At 41.2% G+C, this 25,899-nt stretch overlaps 1 protein-coding gene across 1 annotated transcript in view; it reads left to right on the plus strand.

Moving 5' to 3' along the window:
• Nucleotides 1-25,899, plus strand: part of LOC145493288 (dynein axonemal heavy chain 2-like) — a 74,169-nt gene that overhangs the window by 16,030 nt on the left and 32,240 nt on the right. Inside the window, exons 21-52 of the mRNA XM_081472713.1 lie at nt 558-758; nt 1,291-1,447; nt 1,902-2,108; nt 4,878-5,171; nt 5,969-6,122; nt 6,296-6,402; nt 7,073-7,155; nt 7,596-7,689; nt 8,465-8,551; nt 8,718-8,798; nt 8,898-8,955; nt 9,465-9,625; nt 10,117-10,173; nt 11,477-11,575; nt 12,506-12,631; nt 13,463-13,573; nt 13,992-14,180; nt 15,018-15,121; nt 15,312-15,501; nt 16,344-16,524; nt 17,137-17,264; nt 17,833-17,985; nt 18,722-18,847; nt 19,561-19,661; nt 20,297-20,414; nt 21,514-21,631; nt 22,319-22,455; nt 23,483-23,623; nt 24,158-24,316; nt 24,665-24,814; nt 25,255-25,346; nt 25,675-25,873. Of these exons, the coding sequence (XP_081328839.1) occupies nt 558-758; nt 1,291-1,447; nt 1,902-2,108; nt 4,878-5,171; nt 5,969-6,122; nt 6,296-6,402; nt 7,073-7,155; nt 7,596-7,689; nt 8,465-8,551; nt 8,718-8,798; nt 8,898-8,955; nt 9,465-9,625; nt 10,117-10,173; nt 11,477-11,575; nt 12,506-12,631; nt 13,463-13,573; nt 13,992-14,180; nt 15,018-15,121; nt 15,312-15,501; nt 16,344-16,524; nt 17,137-17,264; nt 17,833-17,985; nt 18,722-18,847; nt 19,561-19,661; nt 20,297-20,414; nt 21,514-21,631; nt 22,319-22,455; nt 23,483-23,623; nt 24,158-24,316; nt 24,665-24,814; nt 25,255-25,346; nt 25,675-25,873 (4,363 nt within the window). The remainder of the gene's footprint in view (nt 1-557; nt 759-1,290; nt 1,448-1,901; nt 2,109-4,877; nt 5,172-5,968; nt 6,123-6,295; nt 6,403-7,072; nt 7,156-7,595; nt 7,690-8,464; nt 8,552-8,717; nt 8,799-8,897; nt 8,956-9,464; nt 9,626-10,116; nt 10,174-11,476; nt 11,576-12,505; nt 12,632-13,462; nt 13,574-13,991; nt 14,181-15,017; nt 15,122-15,311; nt 15,502-16,343; nt 16,525-17,136; nt 17,265-17,832; nt 17,986-18,721; nt 18,848-19,560; nt 19,662-20,296; nt 20,415-21,513; nt 21,632-22,318; nt 22,456-23,482; nt 23,624-24,157; nt 24,317-24,664; nt 24,815-25,254; nt 25,347-25,674; nt 25,874-25,899) is intronic.

Consider the following 25,899-nt stretch of genomic DNA (forward strand, 5'->3'; position numbering starts at 1 on the left):
CATAAAATGTTAATTCTCGTTACTGATTGCTAGGCATTGTTGAAGCATTGGTTCTGAGAATTCACAGTAGTGGCTTCATACATGCTAAAAATAGGGAGGTAGGATTTGGTTACGATGTGACTTTATTACATTGCTAGCTCCGTAAGCGGGAAAGATGAACGGAATCCTGTGCCGTGATTGGCTACCTGAGCGGGCAAGATGTCACTCGGGAGTACCCGTTGTGTCCCGCAAGAAAATAGCGTTCTTTTTCGACCAAGCTTGTTCAGTCAAGATGGCAGGATATTGGCAAGTTCTTTTTTTGCGTGTTCATGGACCTCGACTCCATCTCGGTCCATAAGATTTCAGATTTCAGATTTTTTAGTCTATCTATAACACGCATAAAAGAGAACTTGGCCAGTTTGAAGCCATCTTGACCTCACACTTGGTCAATAACCTATATTTCATTAATGAAATTTAAAGAATAGTGTTTACATTTTATCAGAGAAAGGGAAGGGGTGCATCCCCTTGATTTACCACAAAAATAAATGGTTTACACTCCTACGTCGTTCATTTTCCAGGTATACAGAAATTGCCAACAACTTTCAGAAAGAGGAAACGGTGCTAAACATTGATTTTGTGTTGCTGGACAACTCACCATTGAAGTTCGCTCTTTTAGGCCATTGTAACGAATGGCAAAACAAGTTTACTACCCTCCTGCGAGAAATGGGCAGTCAGAAACTGCTGGAACTGCACAACTTCCTAAAGGACAATGCCAAGAAGTAAGTATTGTACAGTTAGAAAAAATCGATTTGTACTTTCAGGTTGTGGTTCTCTCAAACCAGCTACACGATCTTACAAGACATGATGACATAACGACTTAATCGCTTATGTCGATAATGTGAACATCGACATGAAGACTTCGGGAAAACATCATTTTTTTCCTTATGTCGTTATGTTCATGCCGTTATGCTGCTATTAAGTCATCATGAGAGCATGTTCACACTGCAAGCAAAACGACATAACGTCCTTTTCTAGGCCCAGTTCACACTAGCGGCATAACGACATTAGGACTTAAGAAGGTCGTTATGTCACTATGTTTGCAGTGTGAACATCCTGACATAATGACATAATAGCCACATAACAGCATGAACATAGCGGCTGAAGGAAAAACACTGATCTCACCTTACGTCTCAATGTTCACATTGCCGACATAAGCGATTATGTTTTTATGTCATTGTGTCGATTATGTCGTTTTGTCGCTAGTATGAACTAGGCCCAACAGATGCCTTTTTTTCTGCATTGTCTTATCAGACTCAGTGCTCCACCAGAAACACTTGATCAGCTTGGTGATAGTCTGGCATTACTGGAACAACTCCAACAAGACTTGTCCAACATCGAGGCAAAGTTTCCACCTCTACATCAACAGTTTGCTATTCTTGAGAAGTACGAAGTAGCTATCCCTGAGGAGGTAAGAAGACATAAGACCTTAGCAAGAGAGAGGTGTTTGCTCTCGAAGTTACCTTGAAACTTGTTTTGAATAAAGTTTAATTACGTCTTTATGAAACTCTGGTGTGTGACCTTTCAAATGAAAGCTATCGAGCAGTACTTTCATGTGGTAATGTTCATTATGCTTTACAAAGCGCATCTAACTTTCAAGTGTGTGGATAAATCTTTATCTTGTGTGACCATTCAACTAAATGCTATTTACACAACTGTAATCAAGTGCTACTTATCTAAGGCAAAGATTGAAAAAGTAACTAAAGACTGTATACCTTATTTAAACAATTAGTTGGAGATTTTCTTTGGTATGACAATATTTTTCGTCATTGCAAGACTAGTGTGAGGGAAAAAATATTTGAATGTAGAACACCGATTTATTACATTAAAAAGTACTGAATGTGAGTGGTTTTATTTTTTTACAGGTACAGCAGATGCTTGACCAGCTTAACGGCGAGTGGGTGTCCTTCCAGCAGTGTTTGATTGACAGTGACGCCATGCTGAAGAAAAGCAAGGAGAAGTTCAAGACAGGACTCATTCACTCTTCAGAGGACTTCAAGAAAACTGTCACAACACTGTTTGATGAATTCCAGAACAAGGGTCCATTCAACAGCTCTATAGCTGTGAAGGAGGTTTGTGAACTAAAAGGAACTACTTCACGGTTTGCACGTTTTGAAGCGTTTAGCCTAAATTTTTTTCAAGTTCGTCGTTTGTAATCCGTGTTAATCTTCTCCAGCCTTAAAGTGCACCTAACCCCCCAAATTTTTTTTTCGCTAAAACGAATCCACTTGTTATTTGAAGCATTTGGGCGAAAAAATTTTTGAATTTGGTTGAATCCTCGATTTTCTATGCCCTTTCAAAGTCGCGCCTGAAGTGTTTCACGACCGCGTTTTAGGGAGTCTGGGGCGGCGGTACCTGATGACGTCTACCCAGGAACCAAACACAATGGCGCCTCAGTCAGCTCTCTGTATTTGCTCGAGAAAATGGAAAACAAAACTAATCGTTCCAATTTATTTTGGGACTAAAACGTCCAAGTTTTGTTTCAGAATCATTTCTTTTTCGTCACTGGAGTCAGAGTTAGGTTTCGATTCGGAAGACACCGAAATAAACTTCGATCGAGCACGTTCGACAACTGTGAACCCACTACTTAGAGCTTTGAGAACAATTTGCAATATTTCAAGCGACGACGGGGAAGACTTCTTTGCGGACGAGCTACTTGCATATTAGGAATGGAAAGCTAGATACGAAATGGGGGAGCAGGCAAACGAAAAGCAGGAAAGAAAAGTCAAGGACTGCTTTGGATGGTTATTTCGTCACCTGAACACAAGACTCCCACGCGTGTTTATAGCCCGTTTACATTTGTCCTTAGCGAGAATATAATGTTGTCAAGATATGGTTGTTCTATTAAATCCAGTTTGTGTTTTACTTTCTGGAATGCTTCATGTTTATAAGAGCCACGTAAGTATTGTAGTTTTCGAGACTTGATGACCTCCAAAACACTGGCTTCGATCGATTGAAAATCGTAGAATTGTTTGGAACTGTGTTTTTGAAGCTGTGGGAAGCAAAGGCGGAAGGAAACATTTCATACAATTACCGATTTCACATTGTCACACGTTTTAAGTCGTAACTCCAAATAACCAACGTAAATTTTTCTTAAAGTTTGCAGTAAAATTCGTCGGATAAGCGAAGAGGATGTGTTCCCTAAGCGGTCCGCATATAATGTTACGCGGTCATATTTTCGACACTATTGTATAGAATGTTTATCGCACTGCTGATTTCCAGACCTTCGAAAAACTCTGTGAGTGTAACAATTTTGTTATCATGTAATTCTACAGGATTAATCTTCGACTTTTATGTAAATTGCAAGAGAAATAAGTGCTGGTTGGCGGCGTACAGTTGCGACCTATTTACACATCAGTGTATTTGGTCGTAACGCTTCTTGATTGATCACTCAACTTTGTCGGCTATTTTACAAATACTGCGGGACTGGAAGATATAGGTTGTCGGTAGTATTTCGACAAATTGCTGGTTGGCTTTAAGCAGGAAATTTTGAAAATAGCATTTGAAAGTCTGCGATACAAATTCCAGTGAGAGTTCTCCAATGGTTCTCACAGACTCAGTTCGCTTGTTTCGGTTCGATAAAATCAACCATCGTTTATGTCTTTACTGTTCCATTGACCGATCATCGCCAGTAAATTGTACAGGATATCTTTTTTTAGATCTGGGATATTGCTACAACAGCCGATAGCACTTCTGGAAGGCATTTCTGCGCACTTTTCGAATCTGTATTGCACCATCCTGAAGGAAATGAGAGGGCGTGAGATATTCGACCTTCCTGGGTAGACGTCACAACAGCCGCTGGACCCATTCTCCTCAAACTCGGTCGTGAAACAAAATGGCGGTGTTTTGGGGCTATTTTCGAGATTTCGTCGGGGCACAGAAAATCGAGGATTTAACCGAATCCAAAAATTTTTTCGCAGAAGTATTTCAAAGAACATTTAGATTCATTTTAGCGAAAAAAAAATTTTGGGGGTTAGGTGCACTTTAACTATCCTTTTTCCATGAGGGTTTATTCAGGGTTCGAAGGCAATTTAAATTTGAAAGTCAAAAGCAGCATCTTGAGAGTCCGTGGAAAGTAGATTGGGTGCTTGAAAAACCTTGAAATTTATTCTTTGACTGTTTCCACTAAATGGCAACGAAAAAAAGAGTTAAACTTAGAGCTGTTATTTCTTAGACCCTCGCGTCTGGTGTCACACTGTAGTGGATTGAATTCTAGTGGATGGAGTCCTTGAATTTGGAATTTTGCCCGGGGATGGCCTTGAAAAGTCCTTGAATTTTTAATTATATTTAGTACTTACCTCTGGCCACAAATACCTTGAAATGAGGTCTGTGCTTTAATTAGCCCATGGTGGCCTATGCTCCGGGAAGTTTGATTCGTTTTCAATGCAGAAACAAGGAGCACTGATACTACCCCTGGATGGGATGCTAGTCCATCCAGGTTATGCCCAGTCTCAATGTTTTTGTCAAATTAAACAGTTTACGATTGCCCATTAGGGTCAAGTCTTATTCCTGATGGAAAGAGACGAGGACATTGTGAATTTTTCAAACTTCTTGATCAGGAGTCCATAGCCTGCGAAGGGAACAAAGCTGTGAGCGAATGCGAAAAATAAGGAGCCGGGAGAGGGGGTGGGGCAAAAGAAAAATGAATCCTTTCATCTTCACCCCCTCCCACGTCTCCTGTTTTGATCACCTCTCCCCACTTCTGCCCATTTTTTGCTCACCTCTCGCTCGCTTGCTCGATCTCCCCAACTGGAAAATAGAGAGAAAACCTCTGCTACGCAGGCTAGGATCCATTGCAATGGTCATTAAGTGAGGTGCTTACTGCGCTCAATTTTCCTCAGGCGTTGGAGGAGGTCAGAACTTACCACGAGCAAGTCACAAACCTTAAGTCTCAAGAAACAAAGCTCAGACGAGGATTGAACATCTTCAAGATCGAGCAGCCTCCTTCAAAGGATCTGCAGGGATTGGAGAAGGACTTGGAATTCCTGGAACAGGTTTGGACCATCACCAAGGAATGGGAAGAGCTGTGGGATGCCTGGAAAGTCGGCAAGTTTGAAGAACTGGTCACCACTGACATGGAGACTACGTCACAACTGTTGTTCAAGAGATTGAACAAGCTGGTCCGAGAAGTGAAGGTACAGTGTAGACAGAAAATGTTTGAACACAAATTTTGCCGTGCGTGAGTTAAACCATTCTTGTTAGAAGAGTGGTTTTCAATTGAGTGTCATAAAACCAAAACCAAATCAATTTAGCTACCAATTAGACTACTCAACCAATCTCAAACCATAGTAAAACCAAATCTAAAACCAGAGTAATTGCTTGATTACTTTGGACCCTCATCTTGAAACTACTCTAACTGACTCAAGTAATTTGAGAAAGTTGATGAATTGTTGTAAAAATTTACCTGTTCAGTAAATGGCACGCTACTTTTAGAGTTCCTACAAGGGCAAGAGAGTGAGGGAGGAGTGGAGAGGACAGATAGGGAAATATCAAAAGGTTTATTCTTGTCCCCGCCCACGTTCTTGTGACTAGAAGATAAAGTCCGCCTCTGGCCAAGTGACCCATAAACCCAAAACTTACCCCGGTTTCTGAACCACTAAACGACTTGGAGTATTTGTACTCCCCCCTGGATGGGATGCCAGTCCATCGTAAGGTTACCCACCAACGCTACCTATTTATACACCCGATGGAAAGAGGCACTGCAAGAACACAATGCAATGACCCCTGCCTGCGCTGGACCCCTGACCGCTCGATCTGCAGTCCAGCGCCCTGACCACGAGGCTACCGTGAGACTGCTAATCTCCCCGTACTTTCCATGAGCTGACTATTGACTGCTGTTAACTGACAATGGGCTGTTCCAAGGGTCGGATGGCTTTCTGTAAAGATTAAGTACCTTATTCTCCTCCAAACTGATTTAAAATTGCAATTTCAGGACAAAAACTGGGAGATCTGTGACTCTATCAAGTCTCGCATTGAGCAGTTCAAACGCACCATGCCTCTGATCCAAGACTTGAAGAACCCGGCCATGAGGGAGAGGCACTGGGCACAAATCAAGTCTGAAGTGCAAAAGCCCTTTGACCAGAATGGTAAATATCTTCCGTTCTCTACTCTGCTTTGTAAAATGTAATGCTGAGATCACATTTATCTTCGTATGAGAGATAGTTCAACACGGCTACGTCTCGTTGACTGTGTCACATATGAACGATGGTAAATGAAACAAAAAAGGCTAAAAAATCTGATTTCTTTTATGGTCTTTCAGCCGAAGACTTTACTCTTGAAAAGATTATTGAGCTCGGGCTGGATCAGTTTGCTGAGCAGATCAGTGAAGTGTCTGGTGCTGCAAGCAAGGAGCTGTCCATAGAGCAAGTAGGTCTCTTGTACTCAGTGTCTCTTGCATTAAGCAGATGGCTCTCTGGTTGTCTTCTAGATGGTCTCTCCGCTTCGTGGAGACAATAGTGTTAAAGACGGATTAAATTGTTTCAAAGAGCTACATGATGGAAGGCACAGTTTGAAATATTTAGTAGTCATCTTCCCTAAACTTCCCAGTCTATCATAGTTGTCAAGCTCTTTTGCTATGAGCCTTTGTGATGTGTTGTGTTTTGCCTTGCTTTGCTTTGCTTTGTTGTTCTATTTTGTTTTCCGTTGTTTTGTTGGGTTATGTTTTGTTGCGTTTTGTTGTGTTGTTGGCTGTGACGTTTTGTTGTGTTGTGTTTTTCTGTGTTGTGTTGCGTTGTGTTGTGCTTTGATGTGTTGTGTTCTGCTGTGTTCTGCTGTGTTGTGATATGTTGTGTTGAGGTGCACAGTATTTAAGATTTTGTTCAAGCTGAAGTTGTTTTATTTAATATCATACCAATTAGATACATGAAATAAATGGCGGTCTACTTAAACTTGCTGGGAAGAGAAACGAAAATCGTCAAATTATTTTAAGAACTTAAACAGATTTATCACGAGTAGAATATTGAGTCTAGCATGCTTATGATGATCCAGCAGTGCATTTGTATAGGAAGTTTTAATTATGATTGCTTTTGGTTGTTAGGCTATCGCAGGCATTGCTGAGAGCTGGGAACAGATTACTCTGGACATTGGACCTTACAAAGACCGTGGACATTTCAGACTGAAGTACGTGTTAATTATTCAAGAAGAATAAAAAAAAAAAATTCATTTATCAGTGAATTAACTCATATAGCAATGTTAGGGCTTGTACAGTTTCCAACAGCATGTCTATCCTCAGTGTACCCTAGCCCTGTAACTTGTGCCCTATTCACATCAAATCGTTAATGGGCTTGTTTAAAAGCTGTTTTACAGTAGAACCTCGCTATAATATACTTTTTCAGTCACTTACTATCGGCTATCTGGAACATCTCGAACTATTTTTCGTTTCCCTTAGAACTTGTTAGAAGTTGGAGGTTTTGTCACAAAAAGATCCTGTAATGAATCCAATTGTAATTGGATTAAAATTGTGTGGTTGTTGAGATTAGGGTACTGGAAAGATTATTTTATTATTTTTTTCCGACATCATTCTCTGGTACAAAATCCTAATATATTATTTTGTTCTGCAGGGCAACAGACGATGTCTTCCAGCAGCTAGAAGACAATCAAGTTACTCTATCTACCATGAAAGCATCACGATATGTCAAGGCTTTTGAGGCAGAGGTAAGACTCCTAAAGAAGACTCAAAACGTTGTGGTGTTAAAAGTCTGCACACAAGCCAGTTGGGCCATCAGGCCAGAGCTTATCCCGGTTTCTGTGGCATGAAGCAACTAGGAATATTTCTACCCTCTCCTGGATGGGATGCTAGGCAATCGCAGGATTACCCCCAGCGTTAAATTCGCCGGTACTTATTTATACACCTCGGTGCAGAGAGGCACTGTGAGAGTGAAGGGTCTTGCCCAACAACACAGCACAATGTCCCCAGCCAGGGCTCGAACCCAGACCGCTCGCTCCGAAGTTGAGTGCACTAACCATGAGGCCACCGCCGCCTCCACCCTTCTCAGTGTTAAACCGGTGTCAAATTCTTGGTCTAGAATTCACTGTGCCATTACATTCTCTGCAAACATGGCAGAGCTGCAGGGATGGTGTAGACTGGTGGGAGCGCTCGGCTCTCACCAATGTAACCTGAGCTGGAAGTTTGGCCCTGGCGTCATAACTGGGTTGAGTTTGTGTTGATCCTCGTCTCTGTTCCGAGGGTTTTTCTCGGCTCCGAGTTCTTTGGCTTTCTTTCCTTCACAAAAACCGACGCTTCTAAATGCCAGTTTCATCTGCAAACAGTGGAAGAATAGCCTCTCCTTAGATGTGCCATTGCTAATTTTTATTTGCTTTTTGTTGTTACAAGTCGTGAAGGGTTACTTGTTGACTTACATAGTAGTTGTCTAAATGGAAAAATGAGTGAGACTTAACATGATGCAAAATCTTTTGTTGTATTTTACAGGTGGACAAATGGGAAAGAACGCTGTCTCTCATTTTAGAAGTCACTGAAATGATACTAACAGTCCAGCGACAGTGGATGTATTTAGAGGTATTAATCTTTGTATACAGGAGGATCGATATATTATACACGAGAAACCGTGTTTCACAGGCATAGTAGAGAATTGCTTTTTTTAAAGCAGTAAACATCAGTTGATGCTAAGTGTGTCGAATTTGTCCCCATCTCTTATACACTATGTACCTTGTTTGTCCCAAAGAACATCTTCCTCGGTGAGGACATCCGTAAACAACTCCCCAGAGAGTCAGCGGAGTTTGATGACGTGAATGCCAACTGGAAGGTAGGACTACTTCAAATTAGACACAGTGTTCTGTCCTTCCCTACTTAAAGATGTTTGTAGGTTGGCAGCATCCTCAAATCTGTGATTGTTGTGTAACAGGTAATCATGCAGAGGCTGAACAAGGACAACAATGCATTAAGAGGAACTCATCATGCAGGTATTTTTTTGCAACAGGACACCAGTTCGTTATGCGTAGTTTACTTAAATGTTACCTAAGAGTTATTATAAGGTGCCCTTAAGAAGCAAGAAACAAAAGCAGGAAAATTCCTGGACACGAGGGAGGGTAGGCAGTGAATATAGCCGCCTTTCATCACCTTTGGCCCCTAGGCTAGCGACTATAACGAATGTGTGTGGAATGTAAGTCCATTCCATGTTTAATGGTCTGATTTTCAAGTTAACCAAAATCAGCCTGATCTTAGCTGAACAAGTTACAGGTAAGAGCGGACTGATAGCTAATTTTGTCCGCTGGAAAAGATCTTATTACCTGGCATTTTTATGTGGAAACAAAGACCTGGTTGTAAGTTTGAAGGTGCAGCATCCAGAAAAGCTGGTCGAGTTTGTTAACGAGCCAACGTAGTCTTTCCGTAGCTACACTCCCGATCAAGCCAGGAAAATTTTCTTTATCCGAGAAACATTTGCGACTGACTGGTTGTCTTCGATATTTAGGACTGCTGGATACACTCAACGACATGAACTTGAAATTAGAAGAGATTCAGAAGTCACTTGACATGTATTTGGAGACAAAGAGGCAGATATTTCCTCGCTTCTACTTTCTCTCCAATGACGATCTTCTGGAGATTCTTGGACAGTCCAAAAACCCTGAAGCTGTAAGTACTACTAACACGTATTTAAAATAGCTACAAATCTTTGAACACTGGCACTACTTTCTTTTGAGAGACAATAAATAAGCAACTAAACAACGAGTGGTCTCTCTTTTGCTTAGTCCGTCGTGCGTGACGCGAAAGAAAACTGCGAGAAATTGCACGGCCTTTCTTTTTTCCTCGCGGTTTTCTTCGTGTCACGCACGACGGACTGAGCAAAAGAGGGACTACTCGTAATAAGTAGCACGCTGATGTCACAACGTGTTGAGTAGTCGCGCAATTTTAGATAATCCAAGAGAAATAATTGTAAACTACAGTAGACAACCACGCGAAAAAGAATTTGTCAGTAATGACATTGCCTGGAAGGTAAATTGCCGATCTCTCTCAGGAAAGAAACTCACATTAGTGAACGAAACCCTTGATTATTTAGCATCAAAGCAATACATCATTGAAACATTCCGAATGAAATATGTTCTTGATTTTTTTTCTATTTTAAGGTTCAACCCCACTTGAAGAAGTGCTTTGACAACATCAAGTCACTCAAGATGGCAAAGGTAAGGAAATCATATCAAAATGTTGTTTCTCGCTTTTTACACATACTCGCTGAGAATAAACAATACAGCGTGATAAATCGTTCAAATTGTATTTTGTACGGTGGTCCTTTTCAACTAGCTTTTAAAGAAATGATGTGCGGCATTCCTGTGAGTTTGTTACTTGAATTACTGGAAACTAAACCTCGTAATGAGTAGGGGAAGGAAAGCAGGAGGCAGCGAAAAAGTTTGATCCGAGGGTAATTTGAACCCAGAATTCCCAGGATAGGCTTTTTTCAGATGAACAGGAATTCCTGGTAGATTTAGTAAGAATCGCTCTGTTCACTGGAGACTAGACAAAACAACTAAACGTGGATGTAGGATCAGCTACTAAAGCAAAACCAGGCTGTATGTCGGATTACTTTAAAAATCTGGAAAAAAATAAGTATTAACTAAAGGAATATGTCAAAAGAAAAACCTCTCAAGCGGTCGGACACGTACGACTTCCGCCTGTAGAATCGCAGCAACAGCAACAACAACAACAACAATGTTTTTATTTACTTTTGACACTTATTACACATTTGCGAAGACAATTACAATAACTTAAGGAAAAGATACAGCCACACTTTAGGTTAGCGCCTGAGTTGTGTGAGGTTATCGTGTTTACTAGTAAAAGGAAAAGAGAAATTAGATGTTATTAAAGCACGGCCTTCACTTTTAACTAGGGAGGAAAAAGGCCATATATACACATAAGCGCCCTGCTTTCAACAGACGTACGCGCTAAAGATGAAGTTGCAACAGGAAATGACGACTACACTAAGGCCACCAGAACAAATTTCGGAAATGTATACCATTTACTCCTTTAAAACAAGCAGAAAAAGGCAATGTTCGACAGTGAATCTAAACTATCTTTGCGTGTTGCCCGGTAGATCGCATTCAGATGTAGTTAGGACTAAATTTCTGAATTTTAATGTTTAGTAACAAAGAACTAATTTTATTGTGTTATATATTTCACTGAAATGCCCCAAGGGGACGCGAAATAAACGTATGTATGTAATTTGCACTTTTCCAAGTTATGACGGATCGCGTAAAATGCGTGAAATGTTTGTCTTTTGCTCGAGCAGTCTTAGCCCTAGCGCGCGCGATCTTCGATACTGTTGCGCGTGCGCGACGTCATAATGGTAACGGTTTCTTGATCCTATGCTACTCAACTGACTGGTCTACGACACGAAAAAAGTTTAAGACATGCGTTGAATAGATGTCCCGGTAAGTGAACATTTTCAGCGCTTTTCACCTTTAAAATGTTGTTTCTTTCTTGTTTTAACAGATGGGAATCACACAGAAGACTGAAGCAGTTGGCATGTACTCGGCAGAGGGAGAATTTGTGGAATTTGGGCATTCTGTTCTTTTGGAAGGACCGGTTGAGGTAGAGTTTGATTCACTTATGCCTGAAATTCGAAATCGTTAGAGGCTGGTTTTTACTAGCGACGGAGTCGTAATCAGAAGCGTAGAACCATACGATCCAGTACGATCTAGTGAGAATCAAACCGACGGAGTCGGAAGCAGAACACTGATTTCCAGTTATGACTCCGTCGCTTATGATCTAGTGAAAACTGCATTTTCGGAGTCGGAAGCAGAAGCGGAAGAGTAGACCAACCACAATGCTTGATTCCGGGCCTTGTGGTTGGTTTGCTCTTCCGCTTCTGCTTCCGACTTCGACAATCTGGTTTTCAGTGGATCAAATGCGCCGGAGTCGTTAGCGGAATCGGTAGAAAATGGAAAAGTTGTGATTCTTCCGACTCTGATTCCGTCGAGCTTATGAGTACACTTACGACTCCGATTTTCGATTGACATTAACTTGTAAGCGTTCTTACAACTCCGACTGCGACTCCTTCACTCCGTCGCTAGTGAAAGACACCTTTAAGTGACGATCGTCTTTTCTTTTTCATAAGATAATTACTTCTAAAAAGATCCTTTGTTATGTTCTAGCTTAGCAGGCAGGCTTTCTGCTTCAGATATTAAAATGAATTCTTTTATTAAGTAGGAGAGGTAAAACCTGAACAAAATAGGTAAATTCAAATACTTGGCGATCCCAGGTAGCCATCTTTTTTCAATTGTCAGTAAATGATTTCAGCTGATATGGAGATATCTTGTGTAGTATGAAGTCAGCAATGCGGTTCTATCGACATTGAGTGGTGTATAAACTCCATACGTGTACTTATGCAGCAGGCTTACTAGAAAGCGGCTTACTTTAGCGTTAAGTGTTAGTGTGATGAGTGAATGAAAACCTGCTCAGATCTCTCCAGTACCTTTTCCTAAAATTATTAAAGTTAACTCTTGTGTTCCTGTCCACTAGGCGTGGCTGTGTGACGTCGAACGGAGCATGCGCTGGACACTGAAAGAACTGCTGAAACAGTGCAGGCTCGCACTGAAGAGGAGCACCAGTAAACGTGACAAGTGGGTGAAGGAATGGGCAGGGCAGGTAATTATTACATAAAGGGAAAATCAGTCAGTTATTTCAATTTCGCTAATTGGTATTGTTGTCTCAGTCAGTAGGGAGTTAACGAAACCACGACGGCAACGGCAACGTCACTGAACAAAAGAATTAATGAGCAGTACAATGGCTGTGAACGTGCGTTATAATTCTTGGTACATTTCTTTGCCGTCCTCTGTAAGACAACAACGTGAAATGACCAAATTTTGCGTTCTCTGGAGAACGTGAACCACGACGGCTAATTTTTTAAATTTTTATTTCAAATTTATCGTTGTGTTCCGGATTTAGTTTTGCGATAGTTTTCACAGTGATTAACAAAGTAATGACTTCAGAGTATCGCGAGATTCTAGGTAAAATATAAATCATTTTTAATCGACGTTGTCCTCGGCGTCGCCGTCTTGGTTTCGTAAACTCCCTAGTAACACGTGTTGAACGCCATGTGGTTTTGCAGGTGCTAAAAGTCTTTATTAGAGCCAAATGGACCATCAGGCCGGAGCTGAACCCGTTTTTTGTAGCACTAAGCGACTAGGAATGTCTCTGCTCCCCCCTGGATGGGATGGTAGTCCATCGCAGAGTTACCCCTCAGCATTAAATTTGCCGTTACTCATTTATACACCTGGGTGGAGAGAGGCACTGTGAGTGAAGTGTCTTGTTTAAGAATACAACACCGTGTCCTCGGCCAGGGCTCGAACCTGGAGCGGTCGATCCGGAGTCCAGCGCGCTAACCATTAAACGACCGCATCTTCAGTCCACAGTTGTAGAAGTAGGCACTTGAAAAACCAAGCTAAAATAGTCAACTGTTTTTAAAATTGATTGCAGTTGACAATCACTTCAAGTCAGATGCAGTGGACGAGTGACTGTACCAAAGCACTGGCCAGCACTAAAGAAAGAGGCGACAAGAAAGCTCTCAAAAGTCTCAAAAAGAAACAGGTAAGACTGTTATCTTTTCGCGTCGTTCTATCTCGTGTCCTTGATTTTGTCTGTCGTCGTCTTCCTAGGCTCGATTTCCGCCGCTCTCTCGGGTCCGGTCGCGTTCCTACACTTGAACCATCTCAGTTATACACACAACTTAAACAGTTGTGAGATTAAAGCCTGAAAAATGTCCAGGCTTACCAGTACAGTGCTCTACCAACTGAGCTATCAAGCCAACTGGGAGTTCAAATACATGATCTTTATATATTCACCTGCGTTCTTCACCATCTACGGGTATATTACGAACTCACAATGTGACCAGCTCCCAGTTGGCTTAGTAACTGGATCGCTTTGTTGTTCAGAAACTTGATACCACTTCTTTCACGAAGCATGGTAAGCATTTTCCAACTGACCAATAACAACTTCTTGTCTACAGATTTCCATGTTGAACAAGTTTTCGGAGATGATTCGAGGTAACCTGACCAAGATCCAGCGACAGAAGATCGTGGCTCTTGTTACAATTGAGGTGCATGCCAGGGATGTGATTGAAAAGATGATCAAGTCTGGCTGCGGTGACGTCACAGCTTTTGAATGGCTCAGTCAGCTGAGACTCTATTGGGACAAGGTTTGTGTTATTGGAGCGGTTTTCATTTGAGTGTTGAAAAGTAATTGGTTTGCATTACTACGCTACACGATTGGCTTAAAAAGCACGCGCCACTTTTTCATCCAATCAGAAGTAGAACCAAAACCAATCGTGACTGGCTCGTACACGTTATTCCGTGCTTCGCGTTGGCTACATGTATTTCGTTCGAGGTTTGATTGGTTCACTGGATTGTCTATATCGTTTGTGATTGGCAAGAATGATTACTTTGGTTTTCGTTGTGCGACACGCATTAAAATCTGCTCTAAAATACCTCACGTCTTAGGTGTGCAATACCAATTATTGACTTGCGGAAGTTCCTGATAAAACTCTTTAACTATATAACGTGAAAGCAGAATTGCCGAAGTGTATACGCGAACTAAAAGGACGGAATAACAAAGGCAAAGGAAACAATGCTTTAAAGTAGCAACAAATCTTAGCTCAAACCTACAACCGCCAAAAAATAAAAGTAAAACAGACGTCGGAAATGTACTTCACAGATATGAAGAGTTCCAGAATAGCGAAGAACAAACACGCTACTGGTTACTAACTCAAAAGAAACCTCTTTTAAATTCCTCAAGGAACGGTGCAAAACTCAACTTACAAAAGAATTACTACAGAACGAAAATAGAGAACTTACAGTGTGACATAACAAAAATAAAGAAGTCTACGTGAACCTTGAGCAAAACTACTGTGTATTTGTCTTTTTTTTCTTGTTGCGTTTGAAGGACCATTCGGTGATTAAAACGTCTTCCAAATAATTAGTATAGTACATTCAATTTACGTTGTATCTCTGATTCACGATTGTTTTTTTGGTTGTAGGATATTGATGATTGTGTGGTGCGGCAAACAAACACTCAGTTTCAATACGGTTATGAGTATCTAGGCAATTCTGGCCGACTTGTTATCACTCCACTCACAGACAGGTTTGTTTTGAGTAACTGTAACTATGCACACTTGCGCATGCCGTTTTGACTTACCACACAAATCATTAATTGAGTGACAAGTCAATGAACGTTCGCACCGCAGGCCACATTGATTTCTTATGTTATTTATGTTTTTTTTCAAATGAGCTGTAACCCGTTATAATGTGATTTATATCTGTCTTATATACAGATGTTACATGACTCTGACAACAGCTCTTCATCTTCACCGTGGGGGTAGTCCTAAGGGACCTGCTGGAACAGGCAAGACTGAGACCGTCAAGGATCTTGGGAAAGCTCTGGGAAATTACGTCATCGTGGTGAACTGTTCTGAAGGTCTTGACTACAAGTCTATGGGGCGCATGTACAGTGGCTTGGCACAGGTACACTTCATTGCACTTACGCAACATCGTATTACGAGTAGGAGGGCGAATATGTAAACTTCTTTAACGCCTCGTGGTCTCGTAATTATATAGAGTCAAAGGCTGAGTAAGGAGTTAGGGAATTGCCGTTTAACAAGGAAGCAATTCAATCGAAAATATGTATAGGGCAACTGTGGATTTTTACGCGTCATTCCTCATTTATTTCCTTATGGCTAAAAGAGTGAAATTCGTCGTAAAACGGCTGTGTTACTCGACTTTCTGTTGAATTCCATTTTACGGAATATTCCCCTATAGTACGGTATTATAAGAGCAGGATTGTTACATTGCAACAGAAATATATTCATCGATAAACTCAGAAAAAAATCTGAGTGATGCCAACCTTAGTATACTGCCTGGTGGTACGCTTCGCTGAGTTTGAAGCGGATTTTTGAGAGTTATAGCTCCGTCCACACTATGCCGGAGAAATTTGAAAGCGCAGCTTTATTTCTACGGTTAGGCCTACCCTCAGATTAATCCGTCACGAAAACGGAGCTTTTCGAAAACGCTGTTCAAGGCGGAGGAATTTGAACACGCCGGCTTTGCGGAAAAACATTTGAAAACGGAGCTTTTACAAAGCGGTGAAGTCATGATAATCATGTGATTTCCCTGACCGTGTTTTCCTCAAACACAAATCCAAAATGACCGGTGATTGTTGCGTTTTCAAATTTCTCCGACGAAGTGTGGACGGAAAACATTTGATGTGTTTTCAGAGTGGAAACGCCGTTTTCAAATTTCTCGGGCGTATCATGGCGAGTTCTACCGCATTTTGTCATACTAATTCTCCACGTTGTCTGTTTTTGTAGACTGGAGCATGGGGCTGCTTTGACGAGTTCAACCGTATCAACATTGAAGTATTGTCTGTAGTGGCACAGCAGATTCTGTCCATCCTGTCTGCGCTGTCAGCCGGTGCTACACGATTTGTGTTTGAAGGACGAGAGATCAACCTGGTCTGGTCATGTGGTATCTTTATCACCATGAACCCTGGTAAGATATGACTTTAAATCAATACATGGATAATAAGACATTTATTTATGCTGTTCCGGTGACTGATGTACATGGCTTCTTTTCTTACAGTCAGATTTGATTGAATTTGCGTTTTTCAGCGATTAGATTGTCAATACTCATAGAACTTTACCTTGCATTCACTTCTGGTCTTTGATTGAAATAGAACAAGAATCTATCGATTATTATTGTTATTAGATCGAGTGCTTTGCTGACTTTGACCTGTCCCCGCGCCTGCTTCTTTTCTCACACATAGCCTTCATTTATTCCTTCACCAACACCTTTCTTCTTTTATGACTCCACTATTTCGTTATTTTTCTCTTCATCGTTTGTTTTGCTTCTTTACATTTATGTTTCCGATGTCAATGCAGTCAATAGGGCATTTCTGAATTACCTTTTGCCTCTTTCTCAAGGCGAGTCTTGGTGCCCATCCTTTCATGTGAAAAAGAGATTTCATTCACACGCAAATTAAACTCATCTTCATATGAATGGTTGTGCGCCAGGCCTCGCTTTGATAGAGAGGCTTAAGGCAACCCAGAAATTGCCTATTGCAGTCAGAAGGAATGAATTTAAGTTACCTTTTTCTCTGTGTAGGATATGCCGGTCGTACTGAATTGCCAGACAATTTGAAGAGCATGTTCAGACCTATTTCTATGGTTGTACCAGACTCGGCCATGATTGCAGAAATTATCTTGTTTGCTGAGGGATTTAATAACACAAAGGTATGTCTCAAACAAGACAGGATTTAATACAATACGATACAACACGAAACGAAACGAAACAGGTCAACTCGGGGCCGGGGCGGTGGTCGGGGTCTTTTTTCTCCCTTCTCCACGCTGGAACTATGCAGAAACCGATTGCTGTTAACAAGCTAATAGTAATGATGTTATCAGATTTACTACCTTGTCATGTAAACATCAATTGCAATCCCTCTGACTTCTCAATGACCTACCTGCAAGTTTGTTATCCCATGTAACGGCCGCAGAACTCGAGATAAACCAAACTGCCATGATATCCAATGCGTTACCCGAAGCCCGCGTTACCCTTGAGCAGTTGCTGTATATGAAACAAATATCAGGCAAACATGGCAAGGTCGAGAATCCCAGCCGGCAAAAGGCTGAATAACTGGGCTGGCTGTTCACATGCAGGACACGGGGAAGTTTAATTCGCAACTACCAAACAAAAAGAGAGAGTGCCTGGAACTTGGTACCTCCTTACTGCAAGCCCATGTTACCTCCTTGAGGTAGAGATAAGCTGATTTGTAGGGACATTTTTTTTTCTTCTTGTCAGGTGCTCGCAAGGAAGGTACACACGTTGTATTCTTTGGCGGTACAACAGCTGTCTAAACAAGATCACTATGACTTTGGTCTCCGAGCTCTCACGTCTGTGTTAAGATATGCTGGTAAGAAGAAGAGAGCAAATCCAGACATGTCTGATGAAGAGGTAAGAGAGAGAGACGTAATATATAAAACACGAAAGACCGTGTTTGCCCACAATTCCAAACACCGAGAAGAGGGCTGAAAAAACGACGCGCAGCAGAGTATTTTTGACGAACTTCAGGGTGTTTGGAAATATAGTCAAACACTGTCTTGAGTGTTTGAAATATCTTCTCAATCGAAACTAAAGGTAAGAAGAAAATGTAGAAATAAAATCCTAAAAATCTATATCCAAACACCGTCACAGTCATGATTTCCTTTGTTTAAACTTTAAGAATTATTAATGAGTTTGAGAAAGAAATTTCAAAAGAATAAAAGTTGAACATTGTGTCTTAGATTGTGGTAACGAATCTGAATGACTCTTCTTTTAGAATTATGCCTTTAATTAGTCTTGTACGGCTGCGTAGGGGACGCAAAGAATAGTGTTCTACTAGTTCCTTTAGGGTGGAAGTCGATAGAAATACAGATAACGTTTCTTTATATCAGCCCAATGATGAAAAAGAGGAAATGTTCAATATGTCCGTGCTGCAGGACGATTAGAGTGACTGATCCAGCGAGAACTTTGTATAGAATGACAACGTGAGTTAATGACTTGGCAAAGTAACTAAAAGTGCTCCAGTATAGTTTTTGTGGGGATGGTTGGGCGGGGGAAGAGGATTTTTATGACTATTCATTTTGTTTAGTTGTGAGTTAAGGGCTGAGGACGTGCTTATTTGCTGCTATCTTTTTTTTCTTTCCGTTAGATTCTGCTTTTGTCCATGAAGGACATGAACATTGCCAAGTTGACTTCACAGGATCTTCCTCTGTTTAATGGCATTGTGTCTGATTTGTTTCCTGGAGTTGAGACGCCCACTATTGACTATGGCAAGGTGCGTTCAACCAGCCGTTTATAGCCGTTTTCATTTGAGTGTCGAAAAGTGATCGGTTTTGCATTACTACGCTACACGATTGGCTCAAAAAACTCGCGCCACTTTTCATCTAATCAGAAGTAAAACCAAAACCAATTGTAACTCACTCGCACGCGTTTTCCCGCGCTTCGCGTCGGCTACATGTAATTACTTCGAGTTTTGATTGGTTCACTGGGTTGTCTGTGTCCTTTGTGATTGGCCAGAGTGATTACTTTGGTTTTGTTTTTACAACATTCAATTGAAAACCGCTCTTTAGGTGACAACCTCACTTTTTATGTTACTACACACTTACATGCTAACCTAGCAGTGCGTCAGGCTGGTCAGCATAATCATAGGTTTTGAGCAATCATGAACCCTCTAAGCCTTCTTTTTTGCTGGAAAAAACTCAAGGAAGCGCATAGCAGGATTTTCCTTTCTTAACCAGTAGAAATGACAAATGAAAACGGGGAATGCGTTACATCTATGAAGAAAATATGACAGATTGAAAAGTCTGAAATAGTGACACATCGATATTTGTCCTGTTCGAAACCAGTTAACAGGTCATTCGTATCAATCGAAGTCCTCTTTGTCCTCCTGACCACGGTCAACGTAAAACTCACCTCTAAGTTTGGTTTTCGAAAAGAAAAACCCGTTGAATCAGTAATATATTTTTTTGTTTCTATTGTTCATTTTAGCTTCGCACTGCTATTGAAAAAGACATCAAGGAAGCCGGCCTCAAACCACACCCGTCCACCATACTGAAAGTGATCCAGTTGTACGAGACCAAGAACTCAAGGTACATAAGTTATAAAGAACCCGATCTAACACAGAGTTAGGTCACATTCTTTACCTTCACAGCTAAAACTACACTGCCAAGAAATTATTCAAACACTAAGATTTTAAAGCATGTACACTCGATAGTTCGTCTTGTCTGTTCGTCTGGGAGGGGGTAGTTCTGAAAAGAACTGTTAAAGATGGCTTCCGCTCAAGTTATCTAGCTAAACGTCAATCACTAACAACAGTTCTTTTCAGAACTATCCCAACCAGGGCAAGTAAAGGTAAGCCAAGTGACCCATCAGGCTGGTGCTCATCTCCGGTTTCTGTAGCGTGAGGCGACAAGGAGTATTTCTACTCCTCCCTGGATGGGATGCTAGTCCATCGCAGGGTTACCCCCAGCATTAAGTTCGCCAGTACCCATTTATACACCTGGAGGGAGAGAGACACTGTGAGAGTAAAGTGTCTTGCCCAAGAACACAACACAATGTGACCCTGCCAGGGCTCGAACCCGGACCGCTCGATACGGAGTCGAGCGCACTAAACCATGAGGCCACCGCGCCTCCCACAGGGACTAGTACATTGGACGAACTACTGATACTCCTGGGTTCTTATCATGTACTGTTGACACTCAAGTCGTGAATACCTTTTTTCTAGACACTCGACCATGTTGGTGGGTCAGACAGGCTCTGGGAAAAGTGTGTGCTGGAAAATTCTACAGGCGTCCATGACACGGATGAAGAGAGATGGAGATTCAAGTTACAACATTGTTAGGGTAAGATAAAATTTTAAATGTTGAATGTTCATAGTGGTCGATGCGCTTAGCTACAACTAGCTAGTTCTCAGGCATGTCACTTAATCTGGAAGAAACAAATATATCGGCTAAATATAATAGGCTTAAAAATCCCAACTAGCGGGAGGCAGACCAGTTGGCTATTTGCATGCCTGACCGAGGAGTTGAACTAGGGTCTACGGAGAAACAACTCCAGTTAACGGGTCAGAGCGGGACTTGAACCCGCGGCTTCCGCATTTCAAGTCCGGCGCCTAAACTACTCGGCCACGCCGCCTCTGTAAGAAACCTTTAAAGTGTCTGATCAGGTTATTTCTAAAGAGATGCATATACCTTTCCAGAGATGGAAAGTTTCTGTGATTGCAATTTTATTCCACTCACAGAAACTTTTCATCTCTAGATTATTAAAATACTTGAGTTTGAGTATCTAAGAAGTGGAACAAAAAACGAAGAAATTAATTTTGTCAAAATGGCGAGAACTCAGACGTGCAAGGTGGCTGAAAAAACAAATGAATCTTTGTCATGATCAATGGTAGTGAAACCTACATGCAACCACGATGGGAGCAGAATTGATCAAGTTCTGACTTCTCCTTACAATATATATACACTGTCAAACATACTGATAGTGAGAATTACTAAAATCATCAAAGGGGATATTGCCTTGTTATACCAACAAGTTCTAAGAAATGAAATTTGTGTATATCAGCAAAGGGAGTGACTAAATTGCTCTTGTGGGACTGTAAAACAATTAACAACGATTGATTTGTCTGTGGCGAGCAGATCAATTATTATTATGCAATAATTGCATTGCTTGTCCTTGACAAATCACGATATTTCACGATAACCGAGTTCAACAGTTGTTTTATCATTCGATCACCAAGTTTATTTTCATATTTAAATCACTCTCTCACAGCTTAGGGAAGCGAACTGCCATTTTTCACACAAGAACGTGGTTATTTGTAGGCGGATATTTGCAGGTCACGTGGTGGGCTGTTGGCCAATGAAAAGGAAAGAAAACGCATCGAATGATAAATAAGCAGAAGTCCTGGTTTGTATAAATTTGTTGGTTTATTTTATCACTTAGGAGTTTCCCATAAATCCCAAGGCTTTGTCTCTTGGTGAACTGTACGGAGAGTTTGATCTCAACACAAACGAGTGGACTGATGGAGTGCTGTCCAGTGTTATGAGACTCACATGCTCAGGTAAATAACTTTGATATCAAGTACAGTGTTGCTAGTTTTATAATGCCAGGTCAGCTTATTTTTGCGGCGGGGTGAAGCGTACGAATATACTGTTTTCATCTATGCTTGTCGCTGTTCGCAGAGATTTATCATACTAGGGACTACAAGTAAGACGTTCCATTTTCAAATCAGTGATATTTGCAGAGCCGTCGCTTTTCATGTTGGTTTTAGGGAGAGATTAGCTGATGGGATGGTATGGGCATGTGACGTGATAATGTGAAGCAGGAAAACTAAAATGGAAAAGTCGTTCTTTTACTCGATGTCGTTTTCGTACTCAAATCTTAAAGGAGGTCAGTCACGGTATTTTGAGTTATTTTGACCACATACAAAATTACCTTTAAATGGTATGAAACCTGAAAATAACAGTTTAATAAGAGAGAAAAACACCAAACACGTAATGATAAACCATAAAGGAACAAGGATGGCTAAGGATGGAGAAGATTAACACGGATTATAAACAACGAGTTTGAAAATTTGAGGCTAAACTTTTCAATATGCGCAAACCGTAACTGAGCTTCTTTGAGTCTCCTAATGAGTTCAGATAGTTTTGCACTATCTTGATTCCCCATCACAGTAGTAGATGTTGTTGTTTTGCTTTACTGAGTCTGTTTGACCAACCCTTGTTATTTCTAATGTACGTGTTATTAGATGAGAGACCAGACGAGAAGTGGATTTTATTTGATGCTCCTGTGGACACGCTGTGGATTGAGTCAATGAACTCTGTTATGGATGATAACAAAGTGCTGACTCTCATCAATGGTGAACGTATCGCCATGCCTGATCAGGTGAGGTGTCATGGACCTTTACTGCACCTTTCAACAACATGCGGACTCTAAAATTCAAAGCTCAACCGACAAATGCGCTTTTCGCCGCTACCGTCAATCAAATGTTCGGCGGCTCCTCCCAGCTTCCGACTACTGCTTAGCGCGCGGTAATCAAATCGTTGAGCACAGTTCAGACAACGAAACAGTGCTCGCCAGTAGTCGGAAGCTGGGAGGAGCCGCCCAATATTTGATTGACGGTAGCGAAAAACGCATTTGTCGGTTGAGCTTTGAATTTTAGAGTCCGCATGTTATTGAAAGGCGAAGTAAAGGGGCTCAGTCTCGGCATTTTCAGTTATTTTGGCCATGTAAAAAAATATCTTTAGACTGAAGGAAACCTGAAAATAGCGGTTTACTAAGATAGAAAAACACCAAAGAGATAATAATATACCATAAAGGAACAAGGATCGTTGAGGATGGACAAGATTGACACGGATTACAAACGACAAACTTGAAAAATTTTAGGCTACTCTTTTTAAGATGCGAAACGGTGACGTAGCTCCTTTAACCACGGACTGTTTTGAGTCAGAAGCGGCAGCTAGAAGTAAAATTTTCTCTTCGTGAGTTGTATACAGCCCTATAACTCAGCTATTGTACCATTAACAATTACATAATGGTACTGATCTTCGTGTTGTATACAGCCATCAGAAATGGTAACTTAGCTTTGCTGTCTTGGTGGCTCCAAACTAATCTCACAATTTGCTGGTCACTCTAATCTCGGTGTTCTCGATCCCAGATCTCCCAGCGTCAAACAGCGTGAGACCTGAGTACGAGATTAGTCTCATAGGCTAGCCTGTCCGTGACGTGGATCAATGATTTGCCCATTCTCCGCAATCTATGGACCTTGAGCATAAAGGCTTCTAAATTTGATAATATGATTCAGAATTCCTTCTTACTTTTAGGACAATTTTGAGCCTTCCCGTTGTTAAAGATAATATTTTTTCTGATATGTTAGGGTTAGGGTTGCATTTATGTGATTTTTTTCCTTCAGGTTTCGCTACTGTTTGAGGTGGAAGACCTTGCCGTGGCGTCGCCAGCTACAGTCAGCCGGTGTGGTATGGTGTTCACGGATTACAAAGATCTCGGTTGGCAGCCTTATGTGGATTGTTGGCTTGAAAAGCGACAGGATAAGGTATGTGGCCAATATATGAGGGCTAGGTTGGAAAATTTTCCGTATTCCCAAAAGTTAATTAAGTTTCCATTTCTCCTTAAAATGTCAAAATGTTATCAACAAGAAGGTAGACGATGAAAACTAACAAAACTCGTCAACTAGGAGGTGTTATATTGATGGGTCTCAAAACATTTTGAACTCGTGACAGTGTTTCATCGGACCGAGAAGAGAGTTGAAAATACGACGCGCAGCGGAGTATTTTTGACGAAATTCGAGGTGTTTGGATAGCCGATGAAACACTGTCTTGAGTGTTTGATATATCTTCTAAATCGAAACAAAAACTAAGGAGTAAACGGAGAAGTAAAATCTTCAAAATCTATGCTAATCAAGACCGGGTATCCAAACCTCCTTCACTGTTGTGATTTTCTTTGTTTTAACTTGATGAATCATTAATGAGTTTGATAAGTTCTGAGAAGGTTCTTATTGATTGAGTGCTCTTATGAAAGCCTTAAAAGTGCCAGTATTAATAGTATGTGGTTAAATAACTGTTTACAGCAATCCGTGGAACACCTTCAGAGATTGTTTGAGAAGTTCGTTCCCAAGGTTTTGGATTTCCGAAGTCACCACTGCAAAGAGCTTATTCCAACATCAGAGCTGAACTCTGTGGTGTCCTTGTGTGTGTTGTTTGACGCCCTAGCAACGGAGGAAAATGGAGTTAGTGACAATCTTTGAATTCACTTGTCGCCATCGAAGAGATTCTTTAGTAATGCTTGCATCAGGGGAATTATTTAATGTCAATCGAACTCTAGCCGAAGTTTGTAAATAAAGAAACTTAGCACTCTTTCTCCTCTGTGTTTGGAAATGTGATGCAAGCCTATCTCTCGTGTTTGATATGTCATATGGAACAGAAGTTTCCAGTATGAGTTTCATGAACCAATCTGACATATTTCCACAGGATAAGTTCGGTTTGTTTGTGAATCAGACAGTCGTTTTGGACTTGTTATCATTTTGACCATTGTCAAGTAACTAATCGTTTTCTATTACCGTTCCTAAACGCAACAGGTACACCCACACGAAGACAGTTACCCTCGCATGATCGAGTTGTGGTTCTTGTTTTCGTTAATCTGGTCCATTTGTGCGTCAGTGGATGAAGACAGCAGGAAGAAAATGGACAATTTCCTTCGCGAAATCGAAGGACAATTCCCTGCAAAGGTAATAATCCAAAAATGTCAAAAATTTTTCGTGCTCTATTTTAAAGTTAAATTTGTTCAAATGTTCGTCGAATAGAACTGTATTCCCTCGACCTCTGGTTAAGGGCTAACAAGCTAGGGGCCAAATGACCTACATTCGTTTGCGAATTTTTTACACCTCAGTCTCCAGGATACGTCACGACCTTAGACGATCAGACTTTTCCACACCCTGTCTTTCTATTCCGACCTACTGGAAGCATTCCATTCGAAACCTTGGGCCGAAACTTTGGAGCCGTCTGCCAGCTAAAGGAAGATGAAGTTACTTATAATAACCTAAAATTCCCATTTCATTTGCTCGGTCAAGCAGCCATCACTATCTAGTTATTGACCCGAGACCTGTCTCTTACCTGGAACGCTCATTACAGATAACTGATAACTGATGCTTACTTTGTTTCTTTACAGGATACTGTGTATGAATATCATGTGGATGCCAAACAGAAGGCTTGGGCATTGTGGGAAGACAAACTCAGGAGTGGTTGGCGATACACACCCAAGTAAGTGAGAAATGGCCAATTACCTCAACGGGATACGCCTGCAGGGAATCATGGTAGTTGTATTTATCATCTGCGACTGGATATTTGTTTTAAAGAATACAACTACCATGATTCCTGCAGGCGCGTCTCATGGACGGAATGGGCCATTGCCAGCGTTCATTCCTCAAACCCTAGATTGCTTTCACGTTTGAAAGCCAATCAGCTCTCCGTGAGAGCGTTCCCTTGTGGTATCTCAGCCATAAGTTATGCTTTTGCCTTCGATAAATATCACCTCTGCTGTGCTAACGTTGTTTTTAATAATTAATTTTCAAAATTGTTTTTCTTATAGCATGCCATTTTACAAGATCATGGTCCCAACTGTTGACACCGTACGGTACGACTTCTTGGTGTACAATCTGCTTCAGGCTAAGCGACCTGTCCTTCTCACAGGTCCTGTGGGCACTGGAAAAACCTCCTTGGCCCAGAAGGTACTGCAGAGACTGGACCCAAAGATGTACAGTCTGTTGGTCATCAACATGTCTGCACAGGTGCGTCAAGGTTCAAAACTCCACGT

This window comes from Orbicella franksi, chromosome 7 (assembly GCF_964199315.1).
Source record: "Orbicella franksi chromosome 7, jaOrbFran1.1, whole genome shotgun sequence".
In the NCBI taxonomy this organism is placed as follows: Eukaryota; Metazoa; Cnidaria; class Anthozoa; order Scleractinia; family Merulinidae; genus Orbicella; species Orbicella franksi.